Here is a 12,500-nt window from a genome sequence, read left to right as displayed (position 1 = left end):
GCGACAGTCCTCTGACAGCCGGTCTTTTACCCCAAGTAACTATTGAGGGACTTCAATGCTCATAGGCTTTTAGCTGTATTTGGGTTTCCTCACTAGAGTTCTTTACCGTTGTTTACAGAAGTGAAAATACTATTTTTGTACAAGTGGGAATCTTATGTCTTGTTTTTTTGCGAGAAAAATTGTTTTTGGACACTGACATCCACCCCTCCGCATATGCCAATGTGACCAGTATCATGTGACCATATAGTGGGCTTAAGGTCAGAGCTCATTGAGGTCAGCTGGTTTTCTTTTAGTTGACGGCTGACCACACACTAGGTTTCGATTGGATCACAGGCGCAAGCCAGGCTCAACTTGGTGTAAGAATAAATAACACAGGAGTTCCTATTTTAGGCTTGGCTAAATCTATATGTTATGGATATTCATAAAATACCAATCAAGCAAGATGAAGAAAAGATGAATGTCCATTGGATGGTTTCGATACTAACGATGGCAACATAAGTACTTTTGCATATACAAAACAAATTTAATTGACAAGTTCTCCAAGGGTGATGAATATGTTACATAATTTTAAGAAATGGTGGAAATTCTGTTGGAAGATATAAAATAATTCTATAAAAGCCTCTAGAACCAGAATATGAAATGACTTACGGAGTGAAAGGCTATCAGGCTGTTTCTTAAGGTTTAATTCCCGATGTATTAATTATCAATGCAGCGGAAATCAAATATTGAAAAACAGTCCTGTCCACAACGAGACTTGCACTGCCTACTGGAGAATCAATCCACCTGGGAGCTGGTCAGTTGTCAGGAGGGAGGGGAGGGGGGAAATGATGGAAGGTTTACATTTAAGATCCTGAAATGGAAATGTTTGCTATTTTATTGTGGTTGACATTATAGAGCTGTCTATAACAACAACTTTCTAGGTGTGGTTTATTTGTTGCCTTTCTAGGATGGGTATGTTATGCTGAAAAAACCCATGGAAGCTACATATTACCTTACATTAGGTATGGACTAATCATTATTACTGTTTGTGGTAGTACACTTACACACTACAACACCGGGTTGTAAGAGTTTAAGTCCGTGGTGGCAATAGGCCCGTAGCATGTGCATAAATCATGAAAATGAACAGGTCTGTTGGAAGCGTGCTTGAATTTCAACACATGAACCACAAAATCTGCAAGAATTTGTGACGCTGATGAATAGCAAAGCAGCTTCTATTCTCATTCTCGTGAAAGCCTTCGCAAAAATTAGGTAATGGAATAACTCCGTGCTCCCGTGGCAGCTCTTCTATTGGTTCTACAAGTCCCCAGGGAAATGCCCAAGACATTTAAAACGCAGTTGCATGCAAATTTCTGCCTTCTTGAAAGTCTACTGACTTTTTATTGGACCAAAATTTTTGAAAAAACTGGGCAAGGAATCGACTTGAACAGAAATGTATTCTAGAAAAATATTTTCTGGATTTTGGGTACCGGTATACCTGGCAAAATGGTCTGGAATTCTGGAAGAACCAGAAAATCCGGTCACATTGGTTCAATTTTCCTTGGGCACAATAATTCATTGCTGTTTACATTTTGGGGCAATACCTTTTGGTTTTGAGCTGTTCCAATTCATTGCATGAGATTACCAAAATTTTTGACTGGCACTTCGGGTTGAGTGGAAAGTGCCCTAGGGCTCATGCTCAGATATGACATGGTTATGTTAGCCTGTGTGCAGCCAGACATGTACACGTAACTCGAACCCTAGGTAAAAAACCTAGATATAGTCCTATACTGGCGGTTTAGTGTGTCTACGACGCAGGCTACATAACGTAGATAGCACTTAAAGTTACACTCTAATAGATATTTCCAAGTTATCTTATCCCTCCACTTTAGTGGAAGTCCAGGGGTGAATTTTTATCATGATAATTAGGCTTTTAATAAAGTGTAGACTCTGCTTGAATAACTGGCTAAAGTGAAATATTGGAAATGGTCTATTTACATAGTGCTTAGTGTGTCTTGATTGTACTAACGATAATACTCTTTGTTATTTCGCCTTAGCACCACAAAATCACCCCAACAAATTATGGGTTCGTTAGTTAAGAACTGTTTGGCTACATCACTAGCTAAAAGGTATTTCTGTTTTTTGTTTTTTATTACTATCTCTTGTCATTCAATTTGTGGAAAAAACCAACAACGACGTAATAAATTTTGTGGTAATTACTGAATCTTCTCTAATTGATAATCTCTCATTTCACTGGTAAGGTGAAAAGCAAACGGACTGAAAATCATCAAAATTGGCATTTTAGAGATAAATAACGGCATTGGGTATTAAATGTGTACAAAGTTTCGAAAGCTTCAGATATGAAAATTTACGATGTACCTGTGGAAACCACTGTTTCAACTAAGCAAATTTAAATTTAATGTGCTAAGATTTTAGACTTTTATCTTGTTGCTTAGTATGAATAAGTTACGTTATCATTAATTTATTGATATGTACTCAATTGACGTCAAAACTAGTGTTTAATGTATTTTGGCATCATAATGGTTAGTTAAATATGAAGCATTTCAATAGATTGTTTCTCATTTTCTCACCTAAACGAAAGGTAAAGATTGACTTTGTATTTCTTCACAGACCTGACGAAATATACCATGTAACGATTATGCCTTGTTATGATAAAAAGCTTGAAGCTTCCAGAGAGGATTTTTATGATGATATTTATAGAACCAGAGATGTGGATTGTGTTATTTCTACAGGTACAGTAAAGCAGTGAAAGAAAACCTGAACTCAAGAATAAATAAAGTCAGGGCATTTACAAAAGTGCTTAAGGACGGTGCCTACTAATTCAAAGGTATTTTTGGCCCGGTTTATTATTATGCAGGAAATGTAGATCTTAAAAAGTGTTATTGAAATCCAAAAAGAACATTGGGGTTAACCACGCAGTTTTTAAAGATAATAGATGAACATTATTTGTAAAAAGCTTTAAAATACAAAGCAATGTGTGGCGTTCTTTCTCAATTTGAAGGTTAATTATCTCTCAAAAATGCATGGTTACCCCCAATTTCCCTTTTTGGATACCAAGAGTACCTACTAAGACCTACTTTCTCCAGATAGTTTTAAACCACACAAAAATATCTCTGTATTGGTAAGCATCACCGATAGCAAACCCGAGCATCTCGAGATGCGCAAAACGTTTGTGCAATAACAATAGTAGGCACCGTCCTTAAACGCATTCAGATAATTTAGAGAGTGTAGTTACAGTACTAACTCAGCCAAAAATGTTACACCTCATGCATGATGTGATGAGAGGTTTAAATGCAAAGTAATTTGATATGAACTTGATGAAGAAAGGAATATAGACTATTTCATCTTTGTAACTAAAAACTCATTGCTCTTGTGTTCTCGTCCATAGTTGAACTAGAAAAAATGTTTGAGGAAAAAGGTGTTAATTTCAACGAGCTTGAAAATGCAGAATTGGATAAACTGTAAGTTCTATGGTTCAATAATTATTCAATAATTATTATGCTTAGGACAAATGTCGTAACTTCACTTTTCAGAAATTTCTTTTTAAAAGTCATTATTTTGGGACCCCATGCACGAATTCATAAGTCATTGTTTTATTTTGCATTATTTGCACAAGATTATTAAAGTTACCACAGATAGATGATCTCACGAACAGCTGCATTAAAGATTAGCTACAGTAGGTGCTAAATACAACATGCAGGGAGGAGGTATATGTGGTCCTTCCCCTTACTCTCCGTTCTCTGTCACACTTACCAAGAGGGGGAGGCAAGGGCACAAGAAACTGCAAAGATTTTTTTAGCGAGGGCAGAAAAAAAAAGTTTTTTTTCTTCACTGATGTGGCAGGATCAACTAATAAGCAGCACATGTGAAGCGAGATCACTAGAGAGCTAAGTGGGAGGTTCCAGAATACACGGAAGCCAGTGAGAAACGAGGTAGGTGTGTTGCTCAGGTCAGCAGAAGAGGAGATGCACCGGTGGAGGGAGCACTTTCAAACAGTGCTCAACCACGAATAGCCGCTCAACCCGCCAGAGGTGGAGCCAAATGACGAGCTTAACATCAGGACAGGTCGCATCACACTTATCGAAATCAAGAATTCTATAAAGAAGTTAAAAAAGGGAAGGCTGCAGGTTGTGACAATATACCATCAGAGGCAATTAAGGTGGGAGGGAACACGTCAGAGGAGGTTCTTTTGGACCTCTGCAACAGGATATGGAGTGAGAAGAAGATGCCAGAGGAGTGGAAGAAAGGTCTGCTAATCAAGCTGCCCAAGAGAGGTGATCTGAGCTACTGTAAAAACTGGCGTGGCATCATGTTGCTGAGCATGGCAAGCAAGGTGTTTTGCAGAGTGCTCCTGGAGCGTATCAAGATCGCGCTGGATGAAAAATTGAGAGAGGAACAGGCGGGCTTCCGAGCTGGTCAAAGCTGTACGGATCAAATAGCAACACTGTGGATTATTGTGGAGCAGAGCATCGAGTGGCAGTCCTCCTTGTATATCAACTTTATAGTATCAACAGAGAGGTTTTGTGGAGGTTGTTGCGGCACTATGGGATGCCTGACAAGGTGGTCACCATCATCAGAGCTCTCTATGAAGGTTTTTCCGCGCAGGTGGTACACAATGGCCAGAGGACCCAACCACTGAATATGAGGACTGGGCTAAGACAAGGCTGCTTGATATCTCCCCTGTTGTTTCTGGTCGCCCTGGATTGGGTGACGAGGACAGCCTTTGACAGGAAGAGAGGTATTCAGTGGACCTTTACGACATCCTTAGAATACCTTGTCTTTGCCGATGATCTGGCCCTACTGTCGCGCAGAATGCAGGATATGAGGGATAAGGGACGGGCCTTGGAGGAACAAGGTGCGAAGTTAGGCCTGAAGATCAATGTCACCAAGACAAAGTTGATGCGTATTCATTGGTACCAAACGCGGCGATGGTGTGTCGGTTTCAGGGGGGCGGATTGAGGAAGTGGATGAGTTCACTTACCTTGGGAGCATTGTAAGTAAGAAGGGAGGCACTGACGAGGACATTCAGGCACGAATTAGAAAGGCAAGACAGGCATTTGCGATGCTGAGACCAATATGGCGATCCTCAGCACTAACAACCAAGACCGAGCTGAGAGTCTTTGGGTCAAATGTGAAGGCGGTGCTCTTGTATGGTTCTGAAACTTGGAGGCTGATTGAGGGACTGGAGCAGAAGTGGCAGGTGTTCATCAATAAGAGCTCGAGGAACATCTTGCGATCAGCAACAAGGAGCTTTTGAGACAAATAGGGCAGCGACGGATAGAGCAAGAGATAAGACAAAGAGCTTGGGGATGGATCGGCCGGCCACACGTTGAGGAGACCAGATGGACATGTAGTCAAGAGGGCACTGGGGTGGAACCCACAGGGGGAGCGAAAGAGAGGGAGACCCCGGCACACCTGGCGACGTACGAGAATGGCAGAGTTGGGTGAGAGGAAACATCTCACGTGGAATGAGACAAAGGGTACTGCACAAAATAGGGTTAGGTGGCGCGCTCTAGTTGAGGACCTATGTTCCACTTGGAACGAAGAGGAATAAGTAAGTAAGTGAAGCAATGACCAGCAAGATCCCCAGAGGGCAGCCCAAACATCACGTACTGCCAAAGGTAAACAACCGCTGGTTGCATTAGGTCTAAGTTTAACTATACCTAAACTAATAATGTCCGTGTGCAAATTTTCTCAAAATTTATAAACTTGAAAATACATTATCATTAACCCATTTGTCCCTGAAGCGGACATATCTGAAGCGGCCCCATTGATGTGATATGGTCATCTGGCGTTAGACAGAGTAAAATCTGGGATTTAAAGGGTAAAACGCATCCCAACAGGCTGTTAATTAATCATTTTCTTTTTGGCAGCAGTTAACACAAAATTGTCCACTTGCAAGAGCTTTTTGTTGAGTAATTTGTTTGTTTATGACTCTGGTGTCGTTTTTTTTTTTCTCAGATTTTCAAGTGTGCATGGAGATGAACTGGTTAATCATTCTGGGGGAGGCTCGGTATGGGTTGCTATCCACTGTTATTTCTCTTCTTGAGTATGCTTGTGTGACACGCAAAGATAAATTCGCCATTTCTTGTATTGACAAGGGAGGGGCATAACGCTAACCCTACCCTGGCATCGTCTGATGTTAGAGTAAACCTATCAAATCTTAATTTTAGGAGTTAACGGGTTAAAGGGGTCATAGTTTTTGAGTGGATGTCGGGGCATCCTCGGAGAGCTAGGAAAATACCTCGACCAGGAAAAGGGGGCAAAATAAAAATAATTGTTAGATCAAAATTCATCACTGCTATTTTAGGTACATCGGGGAGGATATCTTTAAACAAATCTCGCACACTTGGAAATACGCTTTTGTAACGATTCCTGCGAAAGGTCCAGCGTATTTCTCCGCCGATATCCCGAACGATTCCCTGTACATTTTGTTCTGTGATTGCGACATTTCTAACCCTGGAGCAAACCCTTGCCGAACGAACCAGCCGAGTATGGCGATCAAGTGATTTCCGTGTAAGAAGACACGAAACGACTTCACGGCCTGCTGACCTCTGATTGGGCAGAAAAACACAAAGAATTTCTGGCACCAATCAGAATTCAGAATTACCCCGACTGTTTGAAACTGGTCTGGTAAGAATGTGTCCCCAGGGGCTCTTCTCACCTTACTATGCTTTTCTTCGTCGCCATTTTCTTTCACCCGTTTAGACTTTCCGTTGCCTCCGCGATCTGCCCCTGGGTCTCCGAGGATGATGTAGAGTTTGTTAACACGCCAAAAATTCACCAATCCATCTGCTATCGTAATAACTGTGCTGTCATTGATAACAATAATTTAATATTTTAGTTCTGGCAGTGGGGAAAAAAAATTGTCCCTTCAGTAGGTTCACTAATCTTGCTTTCCGCACCGGTCTATTAATTATGTTTTATTTATGTATTAGGTTAATTAATTGATCTATAAATTTAACTTGTTGTACATTCAGCAAAATTACTTTATTCTGATCGGATGAGAACAGTATCATTAGGGATTGACGATTGAGGGACTTCAATGATCATAGGTTTTTAGCTGCGTTTGGGTTTCCTCACTAGAGTTTTTTATCGTTGTTTATAGAAGTAAAAATAATATTTTTAATTTTGTACAAGTGTGAGTCTTTGTTTTGTTTTTTTTTGTGTGGATCTTCATAAAATACCAATCAAGAAAGGTGGAAAGAAAGATAATGTCCATTGGATGGTTTGGTGCTAGCTATGGCAGCATAAGCACTTTTGCTTTATCCAAAACAAATTTATTGACAAGTTCACTAAGGGTGATGTTTAGAAATAGTAGAAATTCTGGTGGAAGATATTAAATAATTATATGAAAGCCACTAGAACCAGAATATGAAATGACTTACGGAGTGAAAGGCTATCAGGCTGTTTTTTCAGGTTCGATTCCCGGTGTATTATTTATCAATGCAGCGAAAGTCGAACCTGGGAGAACAGTCCTGTCCAGAACGAGACTTGCACTGCTGGAAGGGGGGGAGGGGGGGGGGGACGTAGGGGGGGTGCTGGATGGGTTACGTTAAAGAGATCTGCTATGTTATCATAGTAACTGTGCTGCCATTTATAATAACAATATTTTAGTTCAAGCAGTGGGAAAAACAAATTGTCACCTTAGTTGGTTCAATAACCTTGCTCTCAGCACCAGCCTATTAATTATTTTTTATTTACGTGCACACAACAAAATAGTAATTGCTTTCCTCTGATCGGATGAGAACAGTATCATTAACCTCAAATGTTACATTGCCATTTACGCTGGCAACCACACGTCTGCGACTGAAGGTGGCAAATACAAAACAACAATTACCAAACGTCATTTTGATATACACCTCTTTCATAATGGCGACCAAATAAAATATTCTTCTGTTTTAATGCTAAGAAGCCATTCTAGCCTCGCTACGACGAGCAAATTTCTAAAGAATTTGTTCACCTTGTCTACTGGTGATCCAACGTTTCTTAAACTGATGCAGTTTACATTTATTTACATAAATATTTCCTTGAGAATCAGGCAAGAAAATTTTGTTGAGTGTATTAAGCAAAATGTCGCGCAAACTCGAATGGAGTTTCTAATACCTATCACTTCCGAATTATTCTGGGGATCGTGCAATTTCTCATACAAATTGAAATGTATTGGAACTGTGGCACTTTGATCATTCGAACTTGAAGGTACGAAGGTCATTTTGGTTTCAGATACAGGACGTTCTGTTGTAGAAAAATGAATTTAGTTTCTCAAAGAACTCTACGTTTACTTTGGATGTCATGTCTGAAGGTAGAGAGCTATATAGGCAAAGAATGTCACGAGAAAGTGAGGTCCCAGCAAACTTCATTTTCAACAACTTTCAAGATGAGCCTTGACCTGATCCCCCTCTCAAATTCGTTGCCATTAATCAAAATCATTATTAATTTATTTTAAAAATATTACCGCTGACCGGTTGGCTCAGTTGGCTGTGCATCGAAATACGTACTGTGCGGGAGGTCGTTGACTCGACCAACATTCAGGGTCTTTAATTGAATAAATGAGAAGAAGGTGCTGCCTTTGTAATTACATCCGAAAATGGTTATACTTTCAAGTCTTCTCGAATAAGAAACAAAAACCGTTGGCCCCGTCTCACAATTCCTCTTTATAAAATCTGTAGGACGTTAAAGATCCCCTGACACTATTCGAAAAGAGCCGAGGGCGCGGAGTACCCTATGTTGTGGGTCTGGTCTGATCACGGGCCACATGTATATTATCCTTTGGCTTTTAAGTGCAACCCTAGTGAAATAAAGAGGTTTTCAATCCAACATGCAACTTGCTCATAGCACAGGAAAAATCGCGCGTTTAAGTCACGATTGATTTTCCTTCTCTTTGGTTGATAAAATGGCTCGAAATTTTTATACCAATCACTACGTGTAGCAACTGCAATCGCGTAATTACTTTCGAAAGTCATCTGAAAACTGCTCTATGAGGTAAATCAAAGATCCCCTCCTGGTTGACTCCTGTTAAAAGGGACTGAACGATAAATTTACGCGTTCAAGAAATTGTTTGATACGAAGTTGACTTTTAACTAACATGTGCTGTCGCTTTGATTACTTCAGGGAGGTTATCTGGAGCATGTCTTTACATTTGCAGCCAAAGAGGCAAGTTGTCTCAGACTTGTGTATCTTTTATTCAGTCGCCCCGTGCAAACGGACGCAACATTGTCGGCCAACATTGTTCCAACATTGTTGCAAACGGGCTCAACATTGTTGGCCAACAACTCCCAACATTGTTGGGTGTTACATGTTGCGCCATTTGCAAACCCTTTTCGTGTTGTTGGTAGTTGTTCGAAGTTGTTGCACGAAGTTTGAAACTGGTCAAACTTTTGAGCCAACAACTCCCAACATTTCTTTTCGTTCCGTGATCACGGACGCGTACCGCAACAATGTTGGATCCGTTTGCACAGAAAAACCTTAAATAGCAATGACCACAACCAGGTTTTCTGAGCCCGCGAGACTGAGCACCCTCAGCAAACCATTGTTTCAAGGAAAACCGCTGGTCAGCAACCTGGTTCTGGTCATTGCTGTCTAAGGTCTTCCGTTCGCACAGCTCTTCCAACATTGTTGGGCCTACGCACGCGCATTACAGATCGTCTCCATGGAGATAGCAACGCATTAACATGCTGAAAACAAGATGGCAGCCGATGGGTCGTATTCTTCTCATAATACATTGCACGTCCTTACATTGTTGGGAAGTTATTGCGTCCGTTTGAGCACAACTCCCAACACCATCCAATATCTGCAGAACCAACAGTGTTGGGAGTGGTTGCGTCCTTTGCACTGGGCGTTATAAATAAAACCCAAGGCATGTGTCTATTATATTTTGTAGTGTTTTGGGAAGACTGTTGATGAAATAACATACAAGACTCTGCGAAACAAGGACTTCAAGGAAGTTACACTTCAAGTAGGTGCTGTCATTTGATCTATTCATTCAAATTCTACGCTACGAAGTGTCTCAGGTATTAACCCATCCCAATACGAGTGACTAGGGAGTTTAAGAAAGGGCGATGGCTACGGCTACGGCCTCGACAACGCTACAAGGCAAGAATATCATCTGAGTTGGTTATAAAGAGGACAAACAATCGTGCTGCACTTGTGCCACGCACTTTATCCCGTATTTTTTCGGTACTCCTCATAACAACAACGTGAAATCACCAAATTTGAGGTTTTAACGACAACATAAACGTACGAATGCGAACCGCAAGCTCTACTCTGAAACTGCTCGTACCAATTTATTTTTCGGATACTTCGCCCACATTGTACAACGTGAAGGAGATGGAATAATCGCCAAAGATTTAAGATAATTTAACAATTATTATACGAGGTGGCGCTGGATATGAAGTGATAGATAATGAACGAGGCGCGTAGCGCCGAGTTGGTTATAATCATTTTATATCCAGCGAGTCCGAGTAGAATAATAGTTTTATTAAAAACTCCAGGGTCAACAACTCTTCCATGTTGAGTTTATTTATTTGCCTCGGTCAGTTCCGGTCCAAAACGGCTTTTGTCTGCCATTTTTTCTCAGAGCTGCAAAAGTTTTTCAGCTCGCTTTATTGCTGACACGTTCCTTGACCATATTAGGTAGAGCAGGTATAATTAACAATTAGACCCGTAGCCCGCAAGGGCTACGGGTCAATAGCCCACGAGGCGAAGCCGAATGGGCTATTGACCCGTGGCCCTTGAGGGCGAAGGGTCTAATTGTTTTAGTATCACCCAACTAGTCGGACAGAAAAGGCAATAATAAAGTTAGCAAATGCAATTTGAAGAAATATTTATATGGCAATAAAACGAAAGAATGCGTCACGCTTTTCGCTACTCGAGGTCTATTACTAATAGTCCTCTAGTAACGTAGCCAATCAAATTGCAGGATTTGCATTAGTCCACTAGTTGGGTGATACTAAGTACTGATAGCCTGTGTCCGGCGAGCCAATGGAAATGCTTTAAATCTGATATCCGTAGTTGAGTTTTTAATAAGTAAAGTTATATTTTGACGTGACATTTTCGTTGACGTCGTCGTCGTAGATCTTAAAAACCCAACTAACATTATACGCCTCGACGGATGTGTTTTAGTGGCTAGCCTGACAACCAAGGGACTCATCAGAGGCCTTTCCGCACAGTAGACGCGTCGTATGTTGAACTAATCACGAAAAAATGCTTTGTGGTATCCTTAACACTAAGTTGAAGATGACTGAGTCTCAAACGAAACCGTGTTGTTGCATTGTGAGGGAGTTGAATACGAATCAATACTACATGTGTGGACAATATGCAAGGGAGCAAGTCATAGAATATAGCAAATGACTGTACATATCACCTTGGTCGAGATTTTAAATCCCGAGCAGCTCAGTGGGGAAGAGAGTGTTGCCTTAATCTGAACAATAGTTAGTTAGAAAGTAGAAGTCTTTTTAGTCTCATTTGCTATCGTTTTTGCGAGACTTCTAACTAGACAATTCAACAAGAAAACAGTCCAAAACTAGTCAGACTATGACAGCGAAAAGCATAAGACTTCAAAGTGTATTTGGGCGTGTGAAGTGGTTAAGATGACGTTATCCAAAGAGGAGGCTCTATTCCTACGCGCTCACTTATATGTAATCAGCACGTGATGTCATCCCACGGTCATCGTTTTTGGGTGACCCAAAGAATCGATCTCTCGTTAACTTCTTTTGTTCGTCATCTAGCAATTGTACATTTCGCCATTGTTGTCTGCGTCTCCAGAGATATGTAGCAAACCACTTATGAGTGAGAGACATGCGATGTCTCTTTCACGAGTTAATTCCGCATTGACTATCATGAGCAAAAAGCTTCATCGGTCCACCAGATAACAAACTGAAACGTTTCACTCCCCCCTACAATTCAGCACCCAGCACAATCTTCTGAGAGATTGTTGAAGGCTTAATGTCGAATTACTAATGTATTATCTTCACTTCTCACCAAGTACCACAGTACTTGTACAGATTCTTTGCAAATTCACCCTTGACTCATTTCTTCTCAACTCACGTTCTTCCCTTATATTCAAGGTGGATGGAGAAGATGTGCTGAAATTCGCTGTGGCTTATGGATTTAGAAACATCCAGGTTTGTTCATTTGTATGGCAATGTGGTTTTTGTAGAAAGGGAAAACGTTGTAGCTCTGATAACGCATTTGCAGTCTTCTGTAGTTCACCATATAATTTTTGTATTCATAGAATCTTGTGCAAAAAATAAAACGGGGCAAATCTCCATATCATTTTGTGGAAGTAATGGCTTGTCCATCAGGTAAGATTTACTTGCTTCTATATTTTCCGTTTTCTTGCATTAAGGACAGTCGTGATCCGCAATAAACTTTTGACGGGTTCAGTTTCATTTGTTTTTTGACCGAGCGACAAAATGTCATCCAGGCATCACTTTGCCCCGGGTCACTTAACAACGTTGCGGGACAAGTATTTTTAAGGTAACCGTCCGTTGGCGAAGCCAGGG

General features: G+C 40.7%; 1 protein-coding gene across 1 annotated transcript in view; it reads left to right on the top strand.

The window, feature by feature from the left end:
• LOC138007580 (probable cytosolic Fe-S cluster assembly factor v1g210509) overlaps positions 1 to 12,500 on the top strand; it is a 34,418-nt gene that overhangs the window by 16,730 nt on the left and 5,188 nt on the right. Inside the window, exons 10-18 of the mRNA XM_068854580.1 lie at positions 947 to 1,001; positions 2,034 to 2,105; positions 2,608 to 2,729; positions 3,386 to 3,458; positions 5,959 to 6,010; positions 9,109 to 9,150; positions 9,878 to 9,952; positions 12,063 to 12,119; positions 12,230 to 12,299. Coding sequence (XP_068710681.1) covers positions 947 to 1,001; positions 2,034 to 2,105; positions 2,608 to 2,729; positions 3,386 to 3,458; positions 5,959 to 6,010; positions 9,109 to 9,150; positions 9,878 to 9,952; positions 12,063 to 12,119; positions 12,230 to 12,299 — 618 coding nt within the window. The remainder of the gene's footprint in view (positions 1 to 946; positions 1,002 to 2,033; positions 2,106 to 2,607; positions 2,730 to 3,385; positions 3,459 to 5,958; positions 6,011 to 9,108; positions 9,151 to 9,877; positions 9,953 to 12,062; positions 12,120 to 12,229; positions 12,300 to 12,500) is intronic.

This window comes from Montipora foliosa, chromosome 6 (assembly GCF_036669935.1).
Source record: "Montipora foliosa isolate CH-2021 chromosome 6, ASM3666993v2, whole genome shotgun sequence".
Taxonomy (NCBI): Eukaryota; Metazoa; Cnidaria; class Anthozoa; order Scleractinia; family Acroporidae; genus Montipora; species Montipora foliosa.
The sequence above is the reverse complement of the archived record's forward strand: the minus strand, read 5'-3'. Positions and strand labels throughout refer to the sequence as shown.